A 16241-nucleotide genomic window follows, 5' to 3' on the forward strand; every position below is an offset into this window, starting at 1 on the left:
TACAGGACCCAGCCTGCTTCTGAAGCCCCTTCAACTTCCTCCTCTTGAGCAGCGAAGGGGTATCCCACTTCTGACACCACAAGCGAGGGTCCCGCTAACTCCTCGGTAGGGTTCCCCGCGCGAAACCATCTCAACAGCAAATGACAGCTATCAGAGGGGTCTTCTGCAACCCATGGTGTTGAGAAGCTGGGCCCTCATGATCTGGATGCTGGTCAGAATCTTCCTTTGATGGCCTGTCAGATTGATTCCCAGGTTTTGCACGTCCCTGGATGAGGAATAAGAGGGAAAGAAAGAAAGAAAGGAAAGAAAGGAAAGAAAGAAAGAGAGAGAAAGAAAGAAAGAAAGAAAGAAAGAAAGAAAGAGAGAGAGAGAGAGAGAGAGAGAGAGAGAGAGAGAGAGAGAGAGAGAGAGAGAGAGAGAGAAGCAGAACAAGCTAGAATGATTTGAGGCTGAAAAGCAAAAGAGACCTAATTATTTCTCCCGACGTTGCGTTCTCCTGATTCAGGTTTTAATATTTTATGGACGTGGAAAGAATTGCCGGGTGCTTGGGGTTTTCTGATGTTTTTCTAGCTTAAAAGGGCCAGGAGATTAAAGATTGCTGGCTGGCTTCTGCTGGTTTGCAGGAGGAAGGGTGGAAGATGAGATATTAGAGCTACATCACCATCGTTCTAGCTTCAAAAGCTTTGTAGTCCTTGATCCATCTGGGGTCTACCCAATTCGAGGACCAAGGGATAACATCCGACTGTCGAAATTAACTCCAGTTGAAACAGCGCTAGCCGTGTCTTAGCAGGGGAGAGGGCAGCTCGTCTTAACGTCTGCAAGAACATCTCTCCAAGGCAGATTAGAGACAAACCAGCATCTGACCTTCAATGAAGGTCTGCGTTGATTGACTTGGATTTGAACCCTGCCAAACGTCATGTAGATTCATGATGGTGCAAGGCAGAAATTCATCTGGAACGACCTGGTGAGGGGGGGGGGGAATCTTCATGGAAGGACCAAAATATCCCCCTTTTGAAAAGCATCCCCCCCACAAGATTTGGGGCAGGGGGAAAGGGGTCTTCAAGAAGCAGAGATGCCCCCGGGACAAACTATGGGCCAGTTGATTGATCTTCAAGAGGTTCTCCGGCCTGGAGAGTCCCCAGCCTCTGGCATATTTGGGAGTTGGACTAGATGATCTCTCAGGTGCCCTGCTTACCGCAAAGGCCCTTCCCTGCCTGGGCCGGTTTTCAGATTGGCTCAAATCTAGAGGAAATGTTGAGTTTTATCGGGGAGGGGAGGGGAAGGGTCCTCTCCCTTCCATGGGGTGCAGAGATAAGGCCCAACAGCTGAAAACCAGACACTGGCATTGTGTGTTTGTGTTGCTGTGTGTGTGTGTGATGGCTTCCTTGTGTGCACTTACTCAATATTCATGTGCATCACCATGCCGAGAGACGAATAGCCAGCCAGGGCGAAATTTTCCTGGTACCTTCCTAGCCGAATCGAGTCCAGCCACTCTTCCACGGAGCCACAGTGGGTGAAGTCAATGTGGCTTCGTTCGGACAGCGTTTGTGTGAACCTGCAGGCAAAAAACGGGGGGGCGGGGGGTAGTAAGGGGAGGGGGGTGTTGACTGAAACGCTCTTTGGGGAAGGGCGGGAGGCGAGGCCTGGCTACCGACGGACGGTCCTTCCTTTACCTTTGCTGGTAGACTGCCCCTCCCCAGAGAAGCTCCACTGAGTTGGCCGGGATGAAATTGTCCAGGACGAGTTGGCCACAACGAATTATCCTAGACCTGGCCTGCTACGGCCCCATTTGCCGCCGCTCACCTGTTGACCGTGGCTGTGCACTTTAAGTTTTGTGGGTTGCGAATCAGCTTGTCCAGGACGCCGAGAATGTGGGAGAAACGCGGCCTCTCGTCCGGCTCTTTCTGCCAGCAGTTCAGCATCAGCTGGTGAAGAGCCACGGGGCAGCCCATGGGAGCGGGCAGCCGGTAGCCTTCCTCCACCGACTGAATGACCTGCAAGGAAGAGCTGCCCGCTTAACCTTGAACCCGAGTTCTCTCCGCTCTAAAAGGGACTGCGATCTGGGCTCTCCGGGCGCGCCTCAGAAGACGGCTCGAACGAGAAGCGTGCAAATTGGCCCGGACTTACAACTTCAAACGAGCCCAACCTTTCTGGTTGTTAAGTCACTTTTTTTTCAGTGCTGCTGTAACTTGAGCGGTCCCTAAATGCAACTGTTGTAAGTCGAGGAGCTTCAAATCCAGCTCTCCCCCACCCACCACCCACCCCTTAAGGTTGCAGACCCTTCTCCGCTTACATCCTGATTGGTCATGTTCCAATAGGGCCGCTCTCCGTAGGCCAGCACTTCCCAGGTGACGATGCCGTAGCTCCAGACGTCACTGGCCGACGAGAACTTCCGGAAGGTAATGGCTTCGGGAGCCGTCCACCGAACGGGGATCTTCCCTCCCTGGAATGCAAAGCGGGTCCGACTAGATGACCTCTAGGGCTCCCCTCCGAAAATCTTACATTCTACCCTTAGCCCTGACGGGGTGGCTAAGAAGGGGTGGTGCGGATCACGCGTGGTTTGACAGAAACTCATCGCAGCTCACAAGCAACTCCATTCAAGGTGAGCCAGCCTTGTTTGGCAGCCGCCCAAAAGGCCAAGGTGATCCCGGGTTGCATTAACGGAGAGCTAGAATCAAGGTCACGTGAAGCATTGGTGCTTATTTGTTTCACAACGGAGGAGACTTACTGTGGTTGTGTAAGCAGCATCCGGGTTGTCGTCCAGGACGCGAGAGAGGCCGAAGTCCGAGACTTTGCAAACCAGGTTGCCGTTGATGAGGATGTTACGAGCCGCCAGGTCCCGGTGGACGTAACCCAGATCGGAGAGGTAGCGCATGCCGGCGCTGATGCCCCTGAGCATGACCACCAGCTGGAGGACCGTGAATTGCCCGTCGTGTTTCTGGAGAGGGGAGGAAAAAAAACCCAAGCAGTGTGGTTTTTCTGCTGCGTGGGCACCTGGTTGGAAAACCCTCGTCTCTGGCCACCCTCCCTGCCCTTGAACTCGGCTCTTTTGAGGAGCTGGACACCGCAGGAGCTGAGAAAATAACTACAGACCCATCCCATCCCGGGATGGACGCTGTAGGGCACTGCATGCCAGAACAGTTAGAGACAAAGATGTTTCGGACTCGTGCTGGGAACGTCTCTCTGGAACGGTCACTGAATGAGCTGCCGTGCGTTGAGGGCCACCCGTATTGCGGGCTAACTCACTGCTCACTGCCAGGATTTCGATTCTCAACCGGCTCAAGGTGGACTGAGGCTTGCGTCCTTCTGAGGTCGCTAAAATGAGGAGCCAGATTATTGGGGGCCGTTTCCTGACTCTGTAAACTGCTCAGAGAGGGCTGTGAAGCGCTGTTAAGCGGCATATAAGTCTATTGCTATTGCTCTCTCTCCCAGGTTACACCTCTGTTTCCAACTTGGAGCACCATGGCACTGCAGGCCTCTTACTCGGAGGAAAGAGTCCAGTGATCCATTCTCCATGTACTCGGTCACAATCATCATGAGTTTGCCTGTAAACAAGGTTAAACAAGGTTAAACAAGAGAGCTGGTTTGGCCTAAGCCCAAGATCTAAACCAGGAGTCCTCAACCCCCTAGCGTCCATCTGGCCATCCATCCGCCCCGATTCCAGGGACAAGAGGACAGCTCATGTGGGCGCAAAAATTCCACAAAACATCTGACTTTCTCCCGCAAAGGAGGTGTGCTCTCCTAAAAATGGGCGGAGTTGGCTGGACCCAGGGCAGGGGGCGGTGCTTAATGAGAGCGGAGGCCAGCTAGAACCGCTAGAACCTCCTGACCGGGAGCCTCAACCTCGGGAAGCCCTTAGGTTTGATCTAGAACGCATTCCGGAGATCAAACAAAGATATTTGGTGTTGGCCTCGGTGTCTCCATCTGTAAAATGGACGCAATGGCCCAGATGAACTTTGCAAAATCCGAAGGGGCAGAATAGGGATGCACGGCTAGTTTGGGCCGATCTAACAACTCCCAGGAACCCTGATTAGATCCATTGCCGGAGATGCCTACTTTTGGTGACCACCCCTTCCAGATGGATGACGTTGGGGTGATCAAAGCGGGCCATGATGCTGGCTTCGCTGAGGAAGTCCCGCCTCTGCTTTTCCGTGTAACCAGGTTTCAGGGCCTTGACCGCGACGGGCACCTCTCTTTTCCCAGGAATCTTCAGACGGCCGTAACAAACTTCTCCGGATTCGCCTGACCGACCAGAAAAAAAGGACATGTTTTTCTCAACCCTGGGAAGGGAGGAAGAGAGGGGGAAGAAGAGGAAGAGGAAGAGGAAGAGGAAGAAGAAGAAGAAGAAGAAGAAGAAGAAGAAGAAGAAGAAGAAGAAGAAGAAGAAGAAGAAGAAGAAGAACTCACCCGAGCCGATAACTCTCTCAATTTTAATCCGAGATGCATCGATTTCCCGCATGACCTCGTGGGCTGCCTGGCAGGGGTCTTCGTAGGTGTGAGATTCCAGGTAAAATTTAGACTCGGGGAATTTCACTGTCGGGACAGGTGGGAAAACGCAGAAGCAGAAGATGCTTGATTTCGTTTAAATCAGCACGCTCGTTTCAGGCGCTCGTCCCGTCAAGTTGGAAAGGGCCGCAGAGGTCAGCTAGTCCAGCCCTCCGCGACAGGCAGGAAAGCCAACCTAACCATCTAAAAGGGCTCTTAAAAGACCTGGACTTACGACTCACCCAGGTGTTTACGACCGTCGCAGCATCCCCGTGGTCGCGTGATCCAAATTCAGACGCTTTTGCAAATGGACTCACATTTATCGCGTGACACACACACACACACACACACGCACAGCCCCGGAACACTGTGGCTGTCGTATGGGCCAGGTGCCGAGCCTTTGAATTTTGACCACCTGACCACGGGGATGCTGCGATGGCCGTTAAGTGTGAAAAACAGTCAATAAGTCCCTTCTTCCAGTGCCGTTGTAACGGTGAAGGGTCACTAAACAATCCGTTGTAAGTTGAGGACTATCTGTACCAGGCTGCTCTGGAACTTACCTTGTCCGTTCTGGTAGTGCATCTTCTCTTCATCTGGGTCTTGGAAAGCCTTGCTGTAGCCGCAGTGCCTGTCGAGAGCGGAAGGAAGGAAGGAAGGAAGGAAGGAAGGAAGGAAGGAAGGAGGGAGGGAGGGAGGAGGGAGGGAGGGAGGGAGGGAGGGAGGGAGGGAGGAAGGAAGGAAGGAAGGAAGGAAGGAAGGAAGGAAGGAAGGAAGGAAGGAAGGAAGGAAGGAAAGAAAGGGGTTTAGGGAGGAATAGTGGGGATGTTGTATTCTGTATTGTAAGATCCTTTGCTGGAGAGGTAAGGTATATGGGAATGGGGGCACATTCTTGCCCTGATGTGCACATCTGGACGAGTCCAGGGATACCCAGCTGCTCCAAGGGGAACGCCCTACCTCTTCTTGCAAATCAGGAGCAGAAGCAGGGCTACCAAGCCGCTGATGAGCGTCAGGCAGACCCACACCACCGTCATGGTGTCGTATTGGGGAACTACTGGACAAAGAAAAAGAAAACGGGGGATTTTAGCCATGTCAGCAGGAGGAGGAGGAGGAGGAGGAGGAGGAGGAAGCATACAAAGAAAGCATCGCCTTGGGGAAGAATCCTTGCCAAAACAAAGGGGAAAGTAAGAACAAAGTCTCCACTTGCGACGCATGCAAAAAAAATGAGGGGTTTTTTTTCCTCATGGCCAGGGAGCACAAGCCGGGGTGGGGGGTGGGGGTGGGGGGAGAAGAAGCCTCTCTCTCCAAAATCAGGATCTCTTCCTGGTTTCGGATCTGCTTTCCAAGACAGGAAAGCGGTTTCTCCTCAACATGCAGTTGCTTCCCTCCCCCTCCCGTAAAAATCTCCTCGGGGAATCTCGCCACTGGACACACACAGCCCCCCCCACCCCCGTCCAGCTCTTCCTACTGTCCTCCCTGTTTTATCTCACTTGCTTTGGCTGTTTCGACTTCGAGGGCCTGGCTGAACTTGCCGCAGCCGGCGGACGTCCGGGCCCGGACCTGGAAGATGTAGCGGGTGGCCGGCTTCAAGCCCAAGACGGTGGTCCGATTGATCTTGGATTTCAGGGTGGAGTAGCTCTGCATCTCCTTGTCCTGGGGAAAGAGGAGAGGGTGGTGTGGGCTGGGGGGACCGAGACCCCCAAGACTTCCAGTCTGGAGAGAGTCCCTTGAGTTGAGAAAGAGGGGAGAGGCGGAGAGAGGCATCTTCCTTCCTTCTCCTCTTCTCTCCTCTCCTCTCCTTCCTTCCTTCCTTCCTCCCTCCCTTCTTCCATCCATCCATCCGTGGCGCCCTGTGCTTGAGTTAGATATGCCCATCTTGATATTCCCCAAAGCCCCAGAAGGCAGGAGAAGAAGCAACAGGTGGAAACTCAACCAGGAGAGAAGCAACCTGGAACTCAGGAGGAATTTCCTGACAGTGAGGACGATTAACCCGTGGAACGGCTTGCCACCAGAAGTGGTGAGTGCTCCATCACTGGAGGTCTTTAAGAAGAGACAGCCACTTGACTGGAATGGTCTAGGGCAGGGCTAGGCAACCTCGGCTCTTTTATGACTCGTGGACTTCGACTCCCAGAATTCCTGAGTCAGCTATGCTGACTCAGGAATTCTGGGAGTCGAAGTCCACGAGTCATAAAAGAGCCGAGGTTGCCTACCCCTGGTCTAGGGTCTCCTGTTTGAGTAGGGGGTTGGACTAGAAGACCTCCCAGCTCCCTTCCAAGGCTGTTGTACTGTTACTCACAGCTTCCCTATGCTGCGGCCTTTAAAAGCCCCCCCCCTTCGCCCCCAGTGCTGCGATGGGAGAAAGGCAAATCGACACGGAGGAAAAGAAACTCCGAGGCTCACCTTCTCGTAATATTTAATTTCGTATTCCAGAATGATGCCGTTGGGATGCTCGGGCTGAGCCCACAGGAGGGTGACGCTGTTCTGACCCACGTTCTGCTGCTCGATTGCCGTCACTTGGGAAGGCGCTGGGGGGGAGGGAGGGAGAGGGAGAGAGAGAAAAAAACCAAGCAGGTCAGGGGAGAAGGCACAAGCCCCGCCCACCGGCCCTCCCTCACAGGTGGGATGCAAATGAAGGGGTGGAGCCACAACTACCCGACAGGTAAGTTTCCTGGGATCCTTGAGTGTGACTGGAAGGGCCATAGGATTCCCCCCACCTTTGGATGTCCTCCCAAGAATCAAGGTGTTGGAAGAGTCCTCAGAGGTCATCTAGTCCAACCCCTGCTCAAGGCCATGCTGGTCGCCGGAGCTGACATCCTATTCCTATTGTGAGAATTATAAAAGTAATCTCTCCCTCTCCCTCTCCCTCGCTTTCTCCCTCCCTCTCTCTCTCTCTCTCTCTCTCTCTCTCTCTTCTTTTTCTCCCCCTATTTGTTCTCTCTCTCCCACCCCTTTTTCCCTTCTTCCCCTCCCTCTCTTTCTCTCACCGTGTTTTTCTCTCTCCTTCCCCTCCCTCCTTCTCTCTCCCTCTCTCTCTTTCCTCCCTCCCTCCCTCTCTCTCTCCCCCTCTCTCTCTCTCTCTCTCTCTCTGAAATACCTTTTCAAATCAACGTCTCCCCTTGGCTTAAATGGCAATTAATTCGGAGCGTTTTGCTGCACGGCACAAATTTGGGCTTTTTTAAAATAATAATAATAATAATAATAATAATAATAATAATAATAATAATAATAATATTTTTAAAAAAAATGAATCTGTTTCTTGGATGGTTTCCCTCCCAGCTGGGAATCTGAGAAGCCCGCTCGACGGAGGGAGATAGCGAGTGCGAGAGACGGGGGAAGATGGCTGAGCGAGGCGGAGGGGCTGGACGTGTTTCCCATTTAATGCAACAAAGAGGCAAGGTGACCTTGCTGCATCGGCCTCGTTCCTCCACCCTCCTGGTCCCCTTTTTTGTTTGTTTGTTGTAAAAAAAATCAGTTTTACTAATTAAGCAAAATAAACAAGCGGGGGGGGGAAGAAAAGATGGGAGAGGCTATACCTCGACATACATAAAATGAATTTTTCACTGTAGGGATGGGTGAAATGAAAATAAAAAGTTTTTGTGTGTGTTTTTTTTTTGTTAAAAAAAGGCCAGGCATCAAAATGATATTTTTAATGTATTTTTTTAAAAAAGGGTTTTCTTTCTTTCTTTCTTTCTTTCTTTCTTTCTTTCTTTCTTTCCTTCCTCTTTCCTTTCTTTCTCTGTTTCTTTCCTCTCTCCCTCTCTTCTTTCTTCCTTTCTCTCTCTCTTCCCTTCCTTCCTCCCTCCCTCCTTCTTTCTCTTTCTTTCTTTCTTTCTTTCTTTCTTTCTTTCTTTCTTTCTCTCTCTCTCTCTCTCTCTCTCTCTTCCCTTCCTTCCTCCCTCCTTCTCTTTTTCTTTCTTTCTTTCTTTCTTTCTTTCTTTTTCTTTTCTCTTTTCTTTCTTTCTTTCTTTCTTTCATTCTCTCTCTCTTTCCTTCCTTTTTTTCCTCCCACCTCCCTCTTTCTTGCTTTCTTACTTTCTTTCCTGCCCTAATTTTTATATCTTGGACATCCACAATTGAACGTTTAAATTATCAGACAGCAAAGCAGATAAGAGAAGAGAGATCATTTCAATTTTTATTTCATTTTTTTTAAAGAAAAGATCAATTTTTTTCCCCAAAGGTAGGTAGGCGACCTCAGTCCTGGGCCTCTCACTTTTCCAAATTTAAATAGAAACTAAAAATTTAAAGCGTGTTAGCAAATTAAAACATTTTACAACAGAGAACGGAGAAACCCTTAAAGACAGGAGGGGGAAATTAATCTGATTAATTAAATTAATTAATTTTTTTAGGACGTGGAGATGGAAACAAAACACATCTGTTTATCTGCTTTTAATGGTTTCTCTCTTTTGTCCTCTGGAATCCAGATTGGCCGTTCTTGCAAAATCTTGTAATATGTTTTTACACACCGCGCAACCTCACACTTGGGTTGGCGGATCCAGTGTGTATATTTTAAACGGAAAGAACAGAGAAAAGAGAAAAAAAACAACACTCTTAAATTGAAGAACAGCTTGGGATCGCCAGAGAAATGTAAAAAATGGCTTAATAAGACTCCCGCCGTGAAAATTGCCAATCCACCATTAAGAATTATTGAGAAAGCGATTGCACATAAAATAGGAAATAACATTAAAAAAAAAAGAAAGGTTCAGCGAAGCACAGATCCATTTGCATCCAGGTTTCCGTTTTCCCGGCCATTAATAATAACAATTAGGGTAAAACGATTCCCGTCGGACCAGCTAACACTGTAAATGATTTGCCATTAATAGCTACAATTAAGGCTGCAATCTTATAACCGGGGACTGATTTGATTTGCGAGACGTGAAGTAATTCCTTGCAAAATCTGGGCCCCACTTTCCATTCGAGCTGCTGTTTCCCAGGCCGAGACTGGCAGGGCCTTCTCAGCACCAGAAACGTTAATTCTCAACCAACCGCCTTTCTTGAAAGTAGTCGGAGAACATGGAACGGTAGGGTTGGGTGGGACCTGTGAGGTCCTCTAGTCCAACCCCCTGGGCAAGGGAGGAGATCCTGGCCTGGCTTTTGCCATGAGATGTTTTGCTTTAGGAGCTGAGCAAGGCTGCATCCTGGCTTTCGTTTTTGTCTTCTCGCGACTTCGCACAATTTCAGCCGCAACAGATGCAAGAAGAAGAAGGGAGGGAGGGAGGGGAGGGAGGGAGGGGAAGAAGGAGGAGGAGGAGGAGGAGGAAGGGTGAGGGGTGGGGTGGGGACACCTTCTCCTACCTGCCTGGTTCGTGGTGATGTTGACGGCCACAAATCGCGGGGACTCGTAGCTGAGGTCGGAGACCCCGTTGACGGCCTCCACCGAGAAGGAGTAGTTGGTGTGAGCCAGAAGGTTGGAGACGGACAGGGACCCTTGAGCCAAATTCATCTGCTGGGGGAGGAAGCGGATGCCGGACCCGCAGGATTCGCAGTGGCCCCCGCCCCAGGTGCAGCGATGGCAGATGACGTTGTAGGTGACGTCTCGCCGTCCTCCCTGGTCGAGCGGGGGGGCCCAGTCGAGGGTCACCGTCGTGCCGTTCACGCTGGAGAGCAGGCTGGTGGGAGCCGAAGGGGGACCTGGAGAGGTTCAGAAAGAGCCAAGAGTCCGTTGGCAAGCCAACGTGAAGGGCAGCGTGTGAGAAAGACCTCGGGAGACGGAGGAAGGGATGCTGACTGGGAATGGTCGGATAAGAGAGGACCTAGACCACAAATGCAGAACGGGGAAGGGAAGAATAGTCAGGAAGGACCTTTTCTAACTTATTTCTATGCAGAGTCTCCCCGAGGTGCCTTTTTTTCCAGGAGGCCGCTGGACTTCCTTGCTTTCCTTTGAAGAGGTTTCTCTTCCCACCCAAGAAGCTTCTTCAGCTTCTTGGAGAACGGAAGGATTTACGCTCCTTTGCAGTCATCTGGTCCTTTGCATTCTTTTAGAGAATCGTTGAGGCCATTTGGACACCGGGGCCTCGACGGCTCTCTAGAAGGAGGCAAATGACCGGCTTGTCTGCAAAGGAGTATAATAAATCCTTCCGTTCCCCACCATCCAGTCAGCGCCGAGGAAGCTTCTTGGAGGAGAAGGGAAATGTCTTCCAAGGGAAACAAGAAGATCCAGCCGAAGGAAAAAAAGGCAACTGGCAAAAAAGATCAAATCAGGGAAACTGCAACTGGAAAAGAAACGCAATTTGCAAGACATAAAATCGGGGAAATTGCAAATTATGAGGAAAGTGCATCTGATGCATTGAAGCTGGCAAATTTGGAATGAGAAGGGAAACTTCCCGACGGGTGAGGCGGAGGAGCAAAGAGGTAGTACGCACGTGTGCAGGCGGCCGAAGGCGGGTCCTGGGCAGCCCGGAAAAAGGTGTTTTCGCAGCGACACACCTGCGCGGCCAAGGTGTCGGAATAGCTGTTTGGGGGACACCTGGCACAGAGCTGGTCTCCGGGGGAAGACTTATAAAAGCCCACTGGGCAGGCTGGAAGAGAAGGAGCAAAGAAAGAAAGAAAAAGAGGTCAGATCTGGCAGGGCAGTTTATTGTTATTGTTATTATTATTTAAGATTTAATCTTCAGTTTGATTCAAAGTCTGCGACAGGTAAAAAATTAGCAGTTTATTATTGTTGTTGTCGTCTGAGGCCCCAGCTCCTATTCTATTCTATTCTATTCTATTCTATTCTATTCTATTCTATTCTATTCTATTCTATTCTATTATTCCATATTTATTCTGATTCTGTTCTATTCTATTCTATTCTATTCTACTCTACTCTACTCTACTCTATTCTATTCTATTCTATTCTATTCTTTCATAATTCTATTCTATTCTATTCTATTCTATTCTATTCTATTCTATTCTATTATTCCATATTTATTCTGATTCTGTTCTATTCTATTCTATTCTATTCTATTCTACTCTACTCTACTCTACTCTACTCTATTCTATTCTATTCTATTCTATTCTATTCTTTCATAATTCTATTCTATTCTATTCTATTCTATTCTATTCTATTCTATTCTATTCTATTCTATTCTAATTCCCTATTCTATTCTATTCTATTCTATTTCCCTATTCTATTCTATTCTATTCTATTCTATTCTATTCTATTCTATTATTCCATATTTATTCTGATTCTGTTCTATTCTATTCTATTCTATTCTACTCTACTCTACTCTACTCTATTCTATTCTATTCTATTCTATTCTTTCATAATTCTATTCTATTCTATTCTATTCTATTCTATTCTATTCTATTCTATTCTATTCTATTCTATTCTATTCTATTATTCCATATTTATTCTGATTCTGTTCTATTCTATTCTATTCTATTCTATTCTATTCTATTCTATTCTATTCTATTCTATTCTATTCTATTCTACTCTACTCTACTCTATTCTATTCTATTCTATTCTATTATTCCATATTTATTCTGATTCTATTCTATTCTATTCTATTCTATTCTATTCTACTCTACTCTACTCTACTCTACTCTACTCTATTCTATTCTATTCTGCTCTACTCTACTCTACTCTACTCTACTCTACTCTATTCTACTCTACTCTACTCTACTCTACTCTACTCTACTCTATTCTATTCTATTCTATTCTATTCTATTCTATTCTATTCTATTCTATTCTATTCTATATGTCGAAAAATAACTTTATTGTCACTTTAAATGTAGACTAATCGGTATACATTAAAACAGACATGTCAAACACAAGGCCCGGGGGCCGGATGCGGCCCGCGAAGTGGTTTCATGTGGCCCGCAAAGCCATCCTGGAAACAGTGAGGGAATGGCCCCCCACTGCCTTCGCCCTGGCCCAGAGACCCTCCTTCTGCCAGAGACCCTCAGATCTGTCCCACTCCTGCCCAGGCCCCCATAGGCACCCTTGATGCCAACGATGTAGAGCTGGCCACGCCCACCCAGTAGGCCATATTCACTCTAGCCACGCCCACCCAGTAGGCCACGCCCACCCAGGCCATACCCACCCGGCCCCCTGAGGGCAACCGCAATGCTGATGCGGCCCTCAATGAAATTGAGTTTGACACCCCTGCATTAAAATGAGGTTTTTCTCTGTGAGTCGCGGAGCAGCAGCAAAAGGCAGGGAGGCCCAAAACGTTTTCAGAGTATCTTTCATCTTTTTTTCAAATGCCACCCATGTCCTGCAGAAACTTATTTTCATTCCCCTCCTAATTGTATTATTCCAAGTTCTAAAAATAAAATGATCTAATAGAGTAAGGACTTGGCATGAATAAATAACTCGGATTTTTTTTCCCCCTGCGAATCTCGAAGGGTGTTTATTTATAGCCGTTCCTTTCTCCTGTCTATCTGAAAAGTGGGGGGGGGGGTTTGCCAGTGGGGTCTTCTTTAAGCGATCCCAAATCAAACTGTTTTCCTCCCTTGCTCCTTCTCTCCCTCCCTCTATCGATTTCAAAGCAAATGCATCTCGATCCAGGCGCCCTTGATTTATGACGCAGGAATGAGACACGTCATTCGAGCGGCAAACGGGAAAGACGGGGGTCCACTTAACCACTGTTTCGTTTAGCAAGAGGAATTTTGGGGCTCAGCCGTGATGGTTAGCGGAAGGCTGAGCATATTTCCAAACTCCAGGCGGAGCAGAAGGGATTTCATCTTGCTAGGATTAATTGCTGTTGATGTTTCATCCAAATATTTGCCTTTCTTCCAGAAGAGTCTGATTAAGATCTGTCTTTCCTTCACTCCCCAAACTGCAAACTAGGTTACCTTGAAGCATGATGGCTGTGCAACAACACAATTCACAAAGTCACTTAAACACCCATCTTGGCCAGTTGAAGGTGGGTGGGATTCAACTCCCTCCCCATCCTTTCATCCTGTGAAAACCCTTGGAGGGACCTCGGAGGTCTTCTAGTCCAACCCTCTGCTCAAACAGGAGACCCTGGACCATATCAATCCATCAATCAATCAATAAATCATTCAATCATTCAATCAATCAGAATGGAGCTGGAAGGGGAGCTTCCTGAATTCCCCCCCACACTCTGTTCTTCTTGCCCCCAGATCGGTACCCCCAAAACCATCCTCCCCGAAACCGGGCCTTACCCGAACACGAGTCCTTCCGCTCTTCGTAGCCGGCGCTGCAGACGCACTTCCCGATGGGCACCAGCCACTCCCCCTCGGCGCTGCAGTACATTTTGGGGGTGTCCCTCTCCTCCGAGTGCGAAACGCACTCTCCCCGCACCTCCACCAGGGAGGAGGAATCCGCGCCCGTCACCGCCTCGGAGAAGGCGGCCAGGTTCCTGACCATGGCCGGGCACTTCTTGTAATAGACCCGGACGGAGACGATGGCGATGCAGGCTCCGATGTCCTGGAAGGCCAGGTAGAAGCCCCTCTTGGTCAGGGGCCCGACCCCCCGGACCTCGGTGTTGAGCTTGAGCCTGCGGACCCCCAGGTCCACGTTGGTGAAGCTCTCGTCGGCCGCGATGGTGTCGATCTTGACGAACTGGCTCTCCCGGGGGCTGCTGCCCAGATCCCGGTCGGACTGGAGGTAGTAAAGGTTAAAGGTCTCCTTGCAGGTGCCCAGCACGCCGGGCATGCTGTTGCAATCCCGCAGGGTGAACCGGATCTGGGCGTAAACCCGGTGGGCGCCGTGCCGCTGGATCCAGCTGGTCCTGAGCCAGTTGTTCTGGCTGGCCGTCATGACGTTGCACACCTGGTAGGTGTGGATGGGCTGGAAGGCCTCGTCCATCTCGTTGATGGAGTCCCACTGGGGGAAGGAAGAGAGCGGGAGGATTTGAATCCAAGTCTCCTTCGAATCAAGGAGAGGCTTCCTGGCGGTGAGAAGAGTGAACCGGTGGAAACGACTTTGCCTCCAGAGGTTGTGGGGGATCCGTCCCTGGAGTTTTTTTTTTTTTTTAAGAAGAAGAAGAGAGCGGACAGCCCTTTGTCTGAATTGGTAACGGGGTTTCCTGCCTGAGCAGGACTAGAAGACCTCCAAGGCCTGTGATTCTATGATTAGGGGAAGACGGCAAGTACTTGTTGGAAACAGGGGGTAGAAGTCATAATTTTATGTTTTTCCTCTTTCTTCCCTTCCCTTCTTCTCTCTCTTCCTCTCCTCCCCTTTCTTCTTTCTTTCTTCCTTCCTCACTTCCTCCCTCCATCTCTCTCTCTCTTTCTTTTTCTTTCCCAACAGGGAAAGCCAACTGGGTGGCTGTGGATCAGCCACCTTTCTCTCTTACAGCCAGGCCCACCTCACAAGGTTGTTGTGGTGCTGGGGCAGACGGGAGGAGAAAAGAACCATTTGCCCCAGGTTCACCGTGTTGCATTATTTATAAAAATAATAAAGGCGGGATTGAAAACCAAAATATCTAACAAATACGTATAACTGCCAGGCCGGTCCACAGAGGGCCAGTGCGACCCAAGACGGCTTTTTCCTCCTTTGCGATCGCAGTCTCAACGCCGCTGGCTCTGCGCTGGAGGCAACCTCCATCCTGGCTAGCCTTGATTAAGATTTGCCTGTCTCTCTTGGCATCTAGAGGGGTGTGTGTGTGTGTCTGTGTGTCTGTGTGTATGTCCTGGATGCCAGCCAAAGGCTGAAAGCCGATGCCAGCAGATGCATTTCAGGCTGGCAGAGAAGTCACGGCTTCTTGCCTTCACGTGGCTCGGGGTTCACCGCCAATACCCAGGGGGGCTTGCCACCCCCTCTGGGGAGAAACCCCAGCTGGCAGATGGCGAGGCTGCCAGCTTCCGCAGGGCCGTCACGTCTGGCAAGGCTGGGAACGTTAAGTGGCGCTTGCTGCAAAGTTGGCTGTGCCAACAAGCTTTCCCACCCGGATTGAAAAAGAGAAGAACAAAGACGAAAGGGACCTTGGAGGTCTTCTAGTCCCACCCCCTCTTCAGGCAGGAGACGATTCGGCTTTTTTGGGGGGGGAAAGGAATGGAGAGTCTTGTACTCTTTGCAAGAGGTTTGGGGCCAATTATCACAGCTGGGGGGGGGTCAGGTTAGAGGAAGGTTTTTCAACCTTGTTGGCTTGAAGAGGGGTGGGCTTCCACTGCCAGAATCCCCCAGCCAGCTTGCTTTAAGAGGGGAAGACTTCGACTCCCAGAATCCCCCAGGCAACTGGCAGGTAGTTCTGACAGTTAACTATCCCAGTTTCCTGTGATCACCGTTTGCAACCTTCCCAGCCGGAAGCCAACAGGAGAAGCTGGATTCAGTTCACAACTGTGTGTGTCCCTTAACGACCAAAGTGATTCGCTTAATGACCGTGGCGATAAAACCGGGGCCCGGTTCACTTAACGACCAGCCTCCAATCATAGCCGTAAGTCGAGGACTACTTGTCGTTGAATTTTGTTAAATTTGTTGAATTTTGCACGGTTTGGGGAAGGCCGTGCCGAGTGTATTTGTAATAACATGCCAACCGCGTGCGTTTTCCCAACCCGCCAGAGATGAACTGATCAAAAGCATTAAGCCTGATTAATGGCCGCTCCCCGATGATCTGGAGGCCTGAAAAACCAGATTTTGCTGAAATAAAGAGACAGGCTTTTTTTTGATGACAAGCCGCCTCTCCCTAAGAAGAAGGGGGAAAAAAAATCCCTTCGCCGGACACAAAGTGTGGATGTCGTCGTTAATGTGCCAAGACAGGGCTCTTGATTGCATCTCTATTCGGGAATTTATCTAATAGTTTAAATGGAAGTTAATGCTAGATTAAGGGGGTAAAAAAAATCAGATTATAAAGGATAAAGAGGCTGGAAAG

The 16241-nt window shown here is 49.6% G+C and overlaps 1 protein-coding gene across 1 annotated transcript; it reads right to left on the reverse strand.

Moving 5' to 3' along the window:
* Positions 1-150: 150 nt before the first annotated feature.
* On the reverse strand, positions 151-14251 carry EPHA8 (EPH receptor A8; the record flags this gene model as incomplete). Its single annotated transcript, XM_083375432.1, has 15 exons — positions 13591-14251; positions 10842-10997; positions 9775-10110; positions 6883-7007; positions 5973-6135; positions 5440-5536; positions 5046-5113; positions 4408-4533; positions 4057-4242; positions 3484-3545; positions 2729-2938; positions 2294-2443; positions 1804-1994; positions 1400-1555; positions 151-265 (listed from the first exon to the last, which is right to left on the reverse strand). Exons 1-15 carry the CDS (start codon positions 14234-14236, stop codon positions 151-153), a joined length of 2787 nt encoding a protein of 928 aa, XP_083231558.1. The 5' UTR covers positions 14237-14251.
* Positions 14252-16241: the final 1990 nt, after the last annotated feature.

The sequence above is a fragment of the Vipera ursinii genome, assembly GCF_947247035.1.
Source record: "Vipera ursinii genome assembly, chromosome: 17".
Taxonomy (NCBI): Eukaryota; Metazoa; Chordata; class Lepidosauria; order Squamata; family Viperidae; genus Vipera; species Vipera ursinii.